This window comes from Bacidia gigantensis (genome assembly GCF_019456465.1).
Source record: "Bacidia gigantensis strain McMullin 20006 chromosome Unknown contig_246, whole genome shotgun sequence".
NCBI lineage: Eukaryota > Fungi > Ascomycota > Lecanoromycetes > Lecanorales > Ramalinaceae > Bacidia > Bacidia gigantensis.
This window is the reverse complement of record NW_025408602.1, coordinates 929,064-943,346: the sequence shown is the minus strand read 5'-3', so window position 1 is coordinate 943,346 and position 14,283 is coordinate 929,064. Positions and strand designations below refer to the sequence as shown.

Here is a 14,283-nt window from a genome sequence, read left to right as displayed (position 1 = left end):
AAATTATAGAAATTATATAAAAGAAATATTTTATTTTAAATTTTATATATATTTTTAATTTTATTATTAAATTAATTAATATTCTTTTTATAAAAAATAAGAAAAGAATTATTAAACCTTTTTCTTTTATAAGTTATATTTCTAATTCTTTTTATATAATAGTTAATATACTTTTTAGAATTATTTATTAATTTTATATATAAAATAAAAATAATAAGGGATTAAATAGTAGATAAGTTTAATTTAAAGACAAGCAAGTTTATATATAAAAAAATATTAATATAAATAAAAACTATAAAAAACTTAACTAACTTTAAAGATATAGATATTAATAACTTTATATAAAAGAAAATAATAATATAAATATTAAGAAGAAAAGCTAAAATTAAATACTTAAATAATAATTTTAATTATATATATATTAAATAACTATTATACTACTACTCTATATTATTTCTTAATTCTCCTACTAACCCTCCCGCTAACACTTTATAATTTTTTACTATTTTTATTATTTCCCCCCTTTTTTCTATTACCCCCTTATTTGCTCTATATAAGCTACTATCTAGTACTTGACTTACTATTACTATTATTTAAAGTTATTATATATTAAAGAAAGTATAAAGAAGACTATAATACTATAAGATTAAAGCTAGGACTAAAAAACTTAATATAATATAATATAACTATAGAAGAAAATAACTATATAAAGAATAGTTTAATATATAATAAAGAATAAGTAGCTATATATAAAAATAAAATAACTTAAATATAAAAATTATAAGTTATACTATTAAAGAGATAAATATAAACTCTATATTATTATATTTCCTCTTAATTCTTCCTATTAATATATACTCTATAGAAGTATTTTTATTTCTAAGCTTAGGTTATAGATAAGTAGATTATAAGCTTTAATATATTTCTTAATAATTATATACTCTATATATCTTAGATTATAGATATTTAATAGTAATATAAATATTATTTTAAATAACTTATATAGAATACTAAAAAATAATCCTTTAAAGAACTATATTATTTTATTTTTAAGAAAAAGAATATTTATTATAATAATAAATATTATAGAATATATTATATAGTAAATAGGTATAAATATATATATAGGGAAGGGAAAGTATAAGTTATCTATATATTATTAAGATATTATTAAATAAATATTATATATAATAAAATATTAAAAAAGTCTTAATATAGTTTTAATAGTTAATCTATACTTAGTATAATATTATTATATATTATAGTCTATAATAATTATAATTATTATCTTATTTTATATATATTTAATATAACTATAAATTTAAGAAGTATTAATTATCTTTTAAAATTATATTTATTTATAATTACTATTAGACTTTTATACTTATATAAGCTACTTTAATATATATACTAAGTATTTATTTATTATTATTAAATAGTATATTAAAAAGTAATTAAAATTAAGCTAGTATATAAAATATCTCTATTATATATAATTAAATATAAATTATATTAAAAATTATTTTATTTTTTTCTATTATATATTTAATCTATATATCTTAATATAATATATAAATATTATTTAAATAAAATATAAGCTATTTATTATCCTTTATATAATAATAACCCTTACTAGATAATTTCTAGAAAATTTCTAATATTATTTTAAGGTAGTTTTTATAGAGGAGTAATAAAAGGTTTTAAAATTAAATAATATAAATATAACTTATTTTCTTAGTAATTTTAATATAATTAAAATAGCTACTAAATTCTTTTAATAAATTAGTTTTTTAAATTCTTTTTAATAATAATTATTAAATTAAAAAGTCTAATAAATATTATAAGCCCCTTAGTAAAAAAGGGCCCTTTTTATATAAGTTTTATTTTATATTTTATATTAAGATTTATATTAACTTATATCTTTTAAAAAAGGGATAAAAAAATAATTAATATTAAGATTTTCTTTTATATAACTTTTAGTTATAGTAAACTAAGTAACTAAATATATTTTAAGTATAAGCTATAATAGTTTACTATACTTTTTAATAATATATAATAATACTTTAATAGACTTAATATATTTTATTTTTATTTTTATTTTTATTTAGAGTTTTTAGGCTAGTTAGTAAGCTTAGCTAACCTATAAATATAATTAATAAAGAGCTTTAATAGGAGTTTTAAGCGCTAGTACTATTATAGGTTTTTAATCTTAATAAAGGCAAGGGTATAGGATAGCGGCAGGAGTTAAGGTTTATAGGTTTATAAATACTTTAAAAGTTTAAATAAAACTATTATTTAGCTTAAAAGCTAAGCAGTAATTAAAGTATAAAGTAAACTAGTTTATAAACTTCTATTAGAAATAATAACTTTAAATATGCCTTGTTATGCTCCTTAGTCCGCTTTTATATTAAATAGACACTAGTCCTAGGCCAATTATAGCCTGTGCCTCACGGCGACTACAATGACATAATCAATCAATCAATCAATCAATCAATCAACCAGGGCTAGCAGGTCAGTCACCAATTCTATTCAACAAAGAACCTCACAACACAAAGCGTTTTATGACCTTGGTTTTAACGATCGATCCTTTCCCCGATTCCTTCCTTCTCACGCTTTTATTCATTGAAGAGAAAACGAAGAGGCTGCTCGGGTCCAACTTAGCTTTCGACTTCTCAGAGGAGAGCCTCATTGCAAATCCGTATGAAGGAAGGTCGACCCAAAGTGAAGCATTGCGCACGATTTTGTTAGATAATCCTGAACGATGACCGCTATGACCGGCCCTCACCTCTTAAATCTCCCGCCCCCGCCTTCAGACACACCTTCCGATTTTGGCCCGTAAGCGTTCGATAGATGGCACGGCTTGCTTCTCTTACTGACTAAGATAGAGGTACCCCAAATTCAGGAATCAGCCAACTGAGCACGGTTGCTATCAAGGAGGGAGAGCGGGGCAAAATACGATCATACGGGCATGCGCACAACATGTCCTCAGCCTCAGATTCTTCCACCAACACCCTAGACGCGGAACGAGCAGATAGAATCTCCCGGCTCGCTGGTCTTGAGCGTGTTGCGACTTTACGGGGCGCTCAGCAGCACGTTGGGCAAGGAAACGGCCAGAATCAGCAGCAACAGGGGTACTTCGACAATGGAGGCCTGCTTTACAAAAGCACTGTCGGTAGTGCTTCGGCCACAGGCAGCATTGGCGGAAGTGTGCCCGACTCGGCCGACAAAATGAGTGAGGATGCTGAAGACGGTATCAGTAGCACGGGGCTAAGCGACGACGGCAACGCGAGCCTGGTTGGCTTTGGAGAGGCAGCTAGCAGCAGCCTCAGCGGACCGACTTCGACCTTGGCTCGGCCGTCCGGTTTCGGTAACGCCATGGCGGCGAGGCACACAAAACAGCGATCGGAGCGTTCAGGAAGTCCCATGGAAGGAGTCGAGGATTCTAGTATGAACGGAGGAGACTGGGCTAGCACAAGCGCTACGGAGTCAAAACCCAGGAGCAGACTGGACAGTGCAAGATCCGCAGGTACGGGTGGCCAGGAGCAAGCAGAGAGGATTATCGGCGAAACTATGCATGACATGAATGGGAAAGGGTTGGGTAGCCCAGTCGTGGGCAGAGCATTAGGGAAATTCTCTTTTGAAGGCAAGTAGCTCTTTGCCTAAGTCGCCTCAGATAAGACCTGCAAGTCATTGGCCCACCTTTCAAATAATGATGTGAATATGACGTTGTCACTTGAGCTGAGGACAAGGCCTTGAAAGAACAACTGCACCGATTCACGCAAATGCTCCACCACAGTCACAGTCAAAGGAGCAAGCACGAGTAAAAACAGCCTTTGATTATGACAAGGGGTGAAAAGGGGGAAAACCACGCGAAAGTCAGAACCACCAACGCTTTGAACTTGAACAGCATCTGATGCATCCAAACTTGCCTTGAATTTCCTGAGTCCGAGAAGAAAATTCTGGTAATCTTCATTGAGCTTTTCCCAGTCTCCTGAAAGTTTTATTAGTACTTCCTCCCCACAAAATGTGGCATTCTGGGGGTTTTTTTGTTTCTGAACGGCGGTTTTATTCAAGGCTTTTGGTCGCGTCCTGTCATTCAAGACCCACAGCTGAGCACTTCCACAATGTCTCCATAAACGGACCCTCTGCTAGGGATCCTTGGTGTATTGGTGTTGGAAGGATCCTGCAGAGGGTCTGCACCGAAAAGTCCAGGTTGCCAGTATTTTTACTTCAAAAAGGCTTTTAGCTTTGAAAATCTTTAATTTTTAAGTGTTAAAAAAAAGAGAATAGTCTATAATTAGCCTACTATTCCTAAAGATAATATATTCTAATTCTTTATATAAATTACTTAAGATAGAAAATAGAAAATTTTCTTCTTTTTTTTAAAAAATAAAGAACCTAAACAGTATAAAGTAAAAAGTAAAATCTATTTTTAAATAGTTTTAAAAACTATATTTTTTCAAATATCTAAAACTTTGGCACAAGACTTGTATATATATATTATAAGGTGTATATATATATATATGTGTAAAATAGTAATTACCTAATTCCTAAAGGCAAATGAAACGGATAGACACAAAGTGACAAAGCCCAAAAACTTAGAAATACGACTTCCCGGGGCGGGCGTGCTATCAGAAAAGCCGCAAAGCGATCTAGCCTTTTTCGGGACTAGCACGATCATAGGAAGCAACTTCCACAACGGAAAGCTTCATTATTGATGTGATCTTTGTTCCGGTCGTTCCTTTGCTTTGCGCCGGCCACCCTCGTCCTGCTATAGTCGGCATAGGATTGGATGAGTGTCTCTGACTGTGACTTTCACTAGTCATGGCCAGCCCAACACAATTTGCGTGTAGGTATCCGCGCCGAAGATATCTGGTCGGCTGCGATCAGCATTTAGGTGATTGTCGAACAAGGGATCGGAGCTGATGCACAGTGCTTTCCAGATCGGACGCCCAAAGACGTTGGTATAATACAAGGCCCGCCCACATACGAAGCACTGCAGGGGTTCGAACCGTAAGTGTCACAATTACCTGACTTGAAAGGCTGTGAGACCAAAGCGGACCGTGTCCATTGGCTGACTCTAATCTCAAAGTTCCGAGGGTAACATCAGATGCTGCGCTTACTCCGGGTGCGGGCGGTATTTTGCCTGGGCGTTGCCAGACAGGTACAGCGAAGCTCAAGGTCAAACTTGCGATCCATTGCTGACCGACGAAATCATAGGGTAACAGTAGCAGAGACATCGACGGGAGCCGCGGCCGCTATCTTGCCAACGCAGAACGTGTTCGAGATCGGCTTTTCGCCCCTCGGAACGTATATCATCACATGGGAAAGACCCTCCAAAGACGACTGCGGTGATGCGACTAAGAATTTAAAGGTTTGGCGAGTGGTTGAGGGCAGCCAGGATGTCGCGGGGAGTGAGTGCAACGTCGTCGGGCGCTTTGTACAAAAGTCTGCAACGGGGTGGAACCTGCAATACACCCACGATGAGCTCTACTGTGCTCGGGCAGTCACCAATGAGGTACACTTCTATCAGAGCAGTGATCTTGCAATTGTCTGGAACAAGCTACGTGTGGAGGGACTTACAGACTTTGCCATTTCATCGGGTCATAATCCCGCCATTGCTGTGTTTACACCGGAACGCAAAGTAAGACGATGTAGTCCAGAAATAGGATCCAATGTGTCTAACATCAGCAGGGCCTCCCAGCATCAGTCAAGATCTTTGGTGTTCCCCAATTCACTGCGCCAATGTCACAAAAGAATTTTTTCAAGGGCGATAAAGTACAGCTAAAATGGAACAAAGATGGCACGAGCCTGATAGTCCTGGCGCAAACCGACGTAGACAAGTCTGGGAAGAGTTATTATGGTGAGACGACACTGTACCTACTCAGCGCAGAGGGCGATTTTGATTCGAGGATAGGGCTTGGTAGGTTCTCTGGCAATCTAAAAGGAAGTCATCTTTCGCTGATGCGTGCCACAGATAAAGATGGGCCTATTCACGACGTGACGTGGTCTCCAAACTCTAAAGAATTTGGCGTAGTGTACGGTTATATGCCCGCGAAGACGACTCTATTCAACACTGAGGCCAAAGCGACCTATACATTCCCCCTTAGTCCACGTAACACAATATTATTCTCGCCCAACGGAAGACTCGTCCTTGTTGCAGGCTTTGGCAATCTAGCTGGCCAAATGGACGTGTATGACTTAGAAAAGGATCACACCAAAATCTGCGCAATTGAGGCTAGTAATGCAAGTGTCTGCGAGTGGAGTCCTGATGGCCAGTTTATCCTAACTGCGACAACGAGTCCTCGACTTCGTGTCGACAATGGGGTCAAGATCTGGCACGTTGGAGGTGGACTAATGTATACGAAGGACTTACATGAGCTTTATCATGTTATCTGGAGACCTCGGTCAACGGTTTCGCCCTTCTCGGACACCCCAGACGCGTTGCCTATCCCACATACATCTGTACTTGAGTATATGGGTAAAGTGAGAACCCCAGTCAAAGCGGCGGGTGCCTACCGACCACCAGGAGCTAGAGGCCAGATCACCCCCCTTGCCTTCAAGAGGGAGGACGAGGGTGGTGCGGCTTATGTTAGCAATGGAAGTTTGTCGCAGGGTATCAGCATGAGCAATTTTGGAAAGGCCAGAAGGCGGGAAGTTCCCGGCGCGGATCCGGTTGATAAAGATGGACAATTCACGCGAAATGTTTCGGTAGACGACGAGCATCTCTCAAAAGCGGCGGCAAAAAACAAGAAAAAAAGAGATGCAAGGAAGGCCAAAGACCCCACGCCCGAATGTGTCAACATTGCGAGTTCAACAGATGAAACGACGATTGCTCACGCATCTCCAAGTCGGCCACCCAGAGCAGACGGAGCAAACGGAAGTCAGAAACCAAAACCCTTAGCTATCGGAGAGACCAGCCCACAGCCGCGACAAGCAGATCTTGGATCTCACAAACGGTTGCCACGTGCAGGAGAGGTCAAAGACACTGTTATTGCAACGCCGAGAGGAGGCACTACGGCAATCCCAGGTGCAGGAGATGGTGGAGGTGTCAGCCTCCATGACAAAAAAATCAGGGCGTTGCTCAAGAAGTTGAGAGCGATCGATGATTTGAGGATGAGGAGAGCTGGTGGTGAAATACTAGAGGGGACGCAAATCAAGAAGATGGACACCGAAGAAGCTGTCAGAAAGGAGCTCGAAGATTTAGGCTACCAAGAATAATCGAAGCCATTTCTTAAATTATGTGCCTCCATGAGTGGTAATTCAAGGCCTACTGGAAGAAGAGAAAGTAAAGCCTACTCGACCTGCAACACAAAGAGCGTTAGAAGGTGGTCTCAGGACGATCGACTCCTTGAAATGGGAACGGCATCGAATTAGATGAAAGTCTCGAATCTTGTAGAATGATAGATTTGATCCTTATGCAACTAATCAGTCGGTTGCTGCACATGTTGCACAGAACGCCCGCCACAGAAATTAGCAAAAGACAGCGCCTGAGAGCGGCTGCAAGCCTCTCCTGCGTAGCGCGCTCATAAGAGCTTCTTGAGGTTGTGCAGCTCCGACGGCCCATCTTTCCCATTAGTAAGGCATAAAGCTATACAGAGGTCCAGAGACCGCACGGCATATCAATGTACCGCGGGATATACTGAGCTAATGAGATTGGTCTCCCCAAATGCTCAACCTTGAACCCGCGTAGGCCATGGCCATCAAGTCTTGATAAGACCGAGATGTAGTCAAAGAAGTCAGATCCTCGTAATCAAAGCCAATCAAATTACAGCCGTAACTAATGATTACAAGCATATTCAAGATGTGGAGAATGACATTGAAAGGGCCATTAGGCCTTGTTATCCTTGCGATTCTCGCCAAATTGCTTTTGAGACAAGGAATCATCAAGTCGCTGAATTGCAGGCGGAAGGAACAATGCAACTTGAAGTATATTGGACGATCCATTGAAGCAAGGCGATTTCAGCGTGAAAGAATCTCCGTCTCGGCTCTCGAGCATCACGTCGCAAAGGGTGGAATAATAAGAAGGTCGCATTAAAGATAAAGACTCGCTTTGCAGAGCATAGAGAACAGTTTGACAAGTTCCCTGTCGGTCGACTGTCCTGAGCCTTTTGCAAACCTCAGTACATCTCGCAAGTGAGCCAAGACAGACGTCGAAATGTATTACCTTACATGGCTTCTCTTGGACTCTTTCGGCGACTCTTTTGACCGCATGCTGACTCACTCTCAACAACACATCCATGGATAATGTAGAATGTGAAGCTAGTCAAGCTTTGACCTACCTAACGGCCTTTGAACAGAGCATTATCGTGAGTAATCAGTAGCATAGAGACAACCCGAACCATTTGTGAGGATAGCTTTGCTATTGATTCATGTTAGTACCATAATCCTTCGTCTACGAATGCTTATCATCAGGGTACAAGCAGCATTTCCTTTCTTAAATTGCAGACGTGGTTCTACAAGAACATCGGGAGCTGTTATTTCCGCTGAATGCAGGCAACTGTAAGCTAGTAGAGCATCGTATTTTACCCTAGCACTAGAACTTTCCGGACTGGCCGTAGGGAGTCATCTCTTCTACGGTAGCCCATTTGCTCGAACAGCTAAAACCCCCCTTCTATCTCTTGACCCGACCCTGGCAGACGCTTGATACAATTCCCCAATTCCAGACCAATGTTTTCCATTCCTGTCAGTTTTATGTTGCCTACTAAGAACAAAAGCAACTCTAAAAGCCATCTTCAGTCCACCGATCCGAGTGGTCCCTTCCACGCCCTGTACTTGTGCCTAGCACCCCAAAGTCTCCCTTTTTCGAGCAGACATTGACTTCGCCATTCTTTCCTCTGTGCATCAACATATCGACCTGGCTCTATTGCTACGCCTGCCCTCGGGCCTTTTGGTGACACGAGTTGCCCATCAGCTGTTGATAGTGCAGGAACGTTGATCCCTTCCCCTGTATAGAGCTGAAAAGCTGGCTCTGTGGACAATACCTCCAAGTGCAAGTCAGTATTGGGCTGATACAATGAAACCAATTTGCGTAACGACTGCAGACGTGTATCGAGCAAGAAAGACTGTGAAGGCTTATCCATTACAAAGCAGTCGTCGAACGATGGACTGTCCTTCCCAAGCGTAAAGGGTATGCCACTTGAAGGGACTGCGGGATGCTTTGATATGTCGCCAGTGGGTATGCCGTCTGCATCAGTATCAAGGCGCTGGTCTGTGGTCAATGTGACTTGGGTCCCTGCGATTGTCGGCGCATTTGGGTCTAGATTGAAATAGCTTGCTCGACCGTCAAGTAGAACCTTTCGTCAATCAGGACAGGTGACTGACCTATGATTGGTTAGACCGACAATGGTCTCACCACACTCGTCTCCTGTTAATTCAACCTCGTATTCGATGTCGAGAATGGTCTGGCCGTTCTCGGCGCCACACGTGTACCACACTCGACATTCTACGGTGCCTGGGTATCCTTCGTCGCCATTCGGACTTACTAAAGAGAAGTGGATGCTCTCGTGACCGTGCCTCGTGACAAACAATGGCCCTTTGAAATGTTTCTTTCCCCATCCCTCTGAACCACCATGCAGGGAATGATGCCCATCGTTTCTTGCAAGCTGATAGGTCTTGCCATTCACATCAGCGATACTGGCATTCGCTATCCTGTTATTTGTTCGTCCGATGGTCTCACCGAAATAAGAACTACTTGGAGTCTGGTATAGCGCTGCCTCGGGAAACCCAAGAACAATGTTGCAGCCTGCAACTTCGAAGTCTTGGATGAGTGCACCTTGGGGAAGAAACTTAAACATAGGTTTGATTTTTGTGGAAGACATTTCTAAAATGGAATAATAGTATAGGTTATCTTACTCTCTAGAACTAATAGTAGTTAATCTTAATAAATTTTACTATTAAGAGATAAAAGTATAAATATATAGTCTTAAAATAGCCTTAATCTACTACTATAATATATTAAAATAGTTTTATTAAAAGCTATTACTATAATAGTACTAAGAAAGCTAGAAAATTAAAACTTTTATAACTTAGTAAAGATACCCTATTAAGTACTTTATTATTAGGCTTACTTTATTAAGTTTAAAGCTTTAAGAGAAAGTAAAACTTATTATTAAATTAAGTTATAAAAAGTTTTTATTTTTAAAAAAAAATCTTATTAATTAATTTTTTAAATAATATAAATAATATTAAATTATTAGTTATAAAACTATAAAATTATATTATAGATTTTAATAAGAGTAGGATAGGGATATCTTAATTAGGCTTAGCTTAGCCCTACCTAGCTTAGTATAAGGCTTTACTTCTATTATAACTCTTTAAATAACTTTAAATTAATTTATTATTAACTAACTATATTATATCTATTACTTATTAAGGCTTGTACCTAGTATATTTCCTTATAAATAGTAGTAATACTTTAAGATTAAGTATTATTAATTAATTTAAATATTAGAATTCTATTTTTTAATAACCTTAATATTTAGCTAGATTCTATTAAAAATTATCTATTTTCTAACCTTTTTATCAAGTTAGTTAACTAAAAAATTATAAAGAAATAAGCAACTTTAGCTAAACTATATCCTACTTTTTCTTTTACTTAAACCTTACTATTAATAGTTATTAACTAAGATAATTAAAACCTTTAAACTAGGCCTAGATTATATAAATAATAGAAATAATAAAAGTAGTATTATTAGAATAGCTTTAACTAATTAAAAATATATATTATAAAAGCTAGATTCTTAAAGTTAAATATATATAAAAGAGATAGAGAAAATAGCTATAATTATTTCTACTTCTCCTCTAAGCTTATTACTTTAAAATATATCCTCCTAAGCTAAAATATATATAAAGAAGATAGAGAAATAAGCTATACTTATATTTTATAAAACTATAGTTTCTAATTAATTAAAAGATATTTTATAAGATAATATAAGTAAATACTTAAAATAGCCTCCTTTATATTATATATATAAGCCTTTATAGTATATATATTAATAGGCCTTATTTATATATCTTTATAAGCTAATTTTTTATTACTATTATACTTCTATAGACTATATCCTTACTTAAATAATTTATATTATAATTAATATAGTTTTTTTAATATACTAGCTTATTAAGCTTAGAATTAACTAGCTTTCTATACTTTATATAGCTTAGAGCTTATTAATAGCTTTTAAGTTAATTCTAAATAATTTAAACTATAGTTTTTTAATTATATAATTATTTTATAATTTTATAACTTTTAAATTTAATTAAAATAATAATTTCCTACCTTTAACTTTTTATATTTCTTTTTAACTAATTAGTTTCAACTTATTATTACTTCTTCTATATATTAATATATTTGTAAGGAAACGCAGTACATAGAGACCTTAATAAGCAATATATGCAATGTAGTTGGTTAATAATAGATTTATTATAAAGCTATCTAGGAAATGTGGTGGAAGTAGGGCCTTATACCAAGCCGGGTAAGGCTGAGCTAAGCTTAATCGGGATATCCTATCCTGCTTATATTCTGATCCGTAACAATATGCTACTAAAAACAACAAAAAATAACGTCCTCGTTATAAATATAGCCTTATCTTTGTCTATTTGTATCCTAGCTTTTAAAAGAAATTATCCTTGTTTAATTTGCTTAAGTTTTGGGCAAAAACTACTTATATTATATTAAGGAACTTTTTCTTAAAGGCTGCAGCGACAGTAAGGTTTAAGCTAATTAGGCTGAGGATTACGTTAGAGGGGCGTTTAAACGCATAGAAAAAGCGACAGCAAACAGAAGCTAATTAGTTGAAAAGAATATTGAAAATCATAGGTAGGAAATTGTCGTTTTTAACAAAGAATTTGAAAATTGCAAGATCGCAAAATAACTGTATAGCTAAAAAACTGTAGCTTAAATCGTTTAGAAATAGCTTAAAACTTATCGATAAGCTCCAAGCCGCATAAACCGTAGACAGGAATAGGAATAGGAACAGCTTATTTCTTAAGCCATTTTATATAGGTTTTAGCCTTAAAAGCCTTTTTTAAACAGGGAGCCTGTTTCTACTTTTTCTTTGTATTGTATTTAAGCTTTTTAATTAGTTGGTTTTTTAGCTTGTCTTTTTAAGCCGTAATTGGAGGAGTTAGAGGCTTATTTACAAACTGTTTTTTAAAGTCGTTCTACGTAAGGGTAGGTAAAATAATTAGCTATAGGGGCTTAATTGTTTTAAAAGGAGCATAGCGTACGTAAAGGTTAGAAATCGTAAAGTATAACGTCGGTTTAAAAGCTAAATATATAAGAGCTTGATTTTAATTTTGATAAGCTAGAAGAAGTATAGCCGGAGGTAATAACGTAATAGAAGCTACAGTTTCTGCATATATTAGTTTTAATAATATAGCTAGAAGAGTAATTAGTATAAAATAAACTTTAACAAATAAGCAGTTTAGGTATATCTTTTTATAGTAAATAGCTAGGTCCTACGACCAATTATATTAATGTAAACTATATAATAAATAAATAGTGCTGTCGTTGCATATAACGTTAATACTGTTAGCATATATATATATCCGAATAAAGCTTGCTTTTATTATATTAGCTGCTGTAATTAAGCTATTTTAAGGCTAAAGGTTAAAAGTCTTAAAACGAGCTTAACGCAAGATAAGTTTACAAGTAATAGAAGAAGACATAGTAGCATAACGATATCTAGCTAAAGGATTGTCGAAGATTTTAATAATAATATTTTAAAGATAATAATAGTTTTTAGTAGTTATTTAGCTGAGGTACTAGGGCTATTTCTGGACACTAATATTCAGTAGGATATAACGACACCTAATCTTTTTAGTATTACTACTATTTATAAGGAAACGCAGTGCATAGAAACCTTAATAAGCAATATATACAATATAGTTGGTTGATAATAAATTTATTATAAAGCTATTTAGGAAATGTAGTAGAAATAGAGCCTTATGCTAAGCCGGGTAGGGCTAAGCTAAGCCTAATCGGGATATTTTATCCTGCTTGCATTCTGATCCGTAACAATATTCCTTTAATATAATCTTTAATTTAATTAACTTAATCTTACTATTGTTATAGCCTCTAATAAATAGGCTTTTTTCCTAATATAATATAATTAAATCTTAATTAAAACTTAATTAAATCTTAAGAAAATTAAGCTAAGATAGTTTCTTTTAAGAGCTAGAATATAAATAAATAAAAATAAGGCTATATTAATAATAAGTATATTATTTTTTATTATTTTAATAGTATATTATTATAGATTATAATAAGAGTAGGATAGGAATATTCTAATTAGGCTTTACTTAGCCTTATCTAGCTTAGTATAAAGCTTTACTTCTATTATAGCTCCTTAGATAGCTTTAAATTAATTTATTATTAATTAACTATATTATATATATTACTTATTAAGACTTATACCTAGTGTATTTTCTTATAAATTATAAACTCTATATTATACTATAATTTACTATATATATAGAAGTATAGATTAGTAATCTAGCTTACTAAGGAGTAAGGAAATATTTTAAAAACTTATTATTAGAAATAAAGGAATTTATATTAAATAATAAGAATTTTTACTTTCTTATAATAAAAGTTAATTCTTTTTTTATAGTTTCTCTTAAATATTTATAAAATTAAGTCCTTATTAAAAATCTATTAGAATTTAATAAAAGTTCTTTTTAATATTATTTTATATTATATATTTAAGTTTTAATAGTTTTAACTTCTTCTTATTTTATATAATTTAAAATAGATTAAAATATAATTTTAAATATATAAGATTAAGTAATTACTATAATATATATATTAATTATTAATATAATTTCTATAATATAATAGTAGTATACTAGAGGTATAATAATAAAAGGAAGATTCTTCTATTAATAATAATTAATATAATAATTATAAAGATTTTATCTAGAACTATATATAATATTTACTTACGCTAAGACCTCCTCTAAAGCTATACCTATAATAAGATATTAATAAGAAAGAAGAAAAGTAATATCCTTATTATAATTACTTATTACTTAGAGTAAAAATCACTAATTATTAATTACTATTAATTACTAATTATTAATTACTTAAAGTAGAAATTACTCTAAGTAGAAATTACTTTAACTTATATTTAATTATAATTTATATATATATTTATAATTCTAATAAGTAATAGTTTTAATATATTATATATTCTTTCTAAACTTATTTTATTTATATTAAGGTCCTTAGTCATTTTATAATTAAAGTTCTTAATTATTCTATAATTAAGGTTCTTAATTATT

At 34.1% G+C, this 14,283-nt stretch overlaps 3 protein-coding genes across 3 annotated transcripts; 2 read left to right on the top strand and 1 right to left on the bottom strand.

Annotated features, from left to right (window-relative positions):
* Nucleotides 1-2,761: 2,761 nt before the first annotated feature.
* Nucleotides 2,762-3,651, top strand: KY384_005907 (uncharacterized protein; the record flags this gene model as incomplete). The annotated part of the gene is made up of 2 exons (XM_044814405.1): nucleotides 2,762-2,835; nucleotides 2,886-3,651. 2 exons carry the CDS (start codon nucleotides 2,762-2,764, stop codon nucleotides 3,649-3,651), a joined length of 840 nt encoding a protein of 279 aa, XP_044668555.1.
* Nucleotides 3,652-4,824: 1,173 nt separating this feature from the next.
* KY384_005906 (uncharacterized protein) lies at nucleotides 4,825-7,221 on the top strand (the record flags this gene model as incomplete). The annotated part of the gene is made up of 4 exons (XM_044814404.1): nucleotides 4,825-4,849; nucleotides 4,944-5,013; nucleotides 5,221-5,644; nucleotides 5,695-7,221. 4 exons carry the CDS (start codon nucleotides 4,825-4,827, stop codon nucleotides 7,219-7,221), a joined length of 2,046 nt encoding a protein of 681 aa, XP_044668554.1.
* Nucleotides 7,222-8,735: 1,514 nt separating this feature from the next.
* On the bottom strand, nucleotides 8,736-9,821 carry KY384_005905 (uncharacterized protein; the record flags this gene model as incomplete). The annotated part of the gene is made up of 2 exons (XM_044814403.1): nucleotides 8,736-9,273; nucleotides 9,325-9,821. The coding sequence occupies 2 exons, from the start codon at nucleotides 9,819-9,821 to the stop codon at nucleotides 8,736-8,738; spliced, it is 1,035 nt and encodes a 344-aa protein (XP_044668553.1).
* Nucleotides 9,822-14,283: the final 4,462 nt, after the last annotated feature.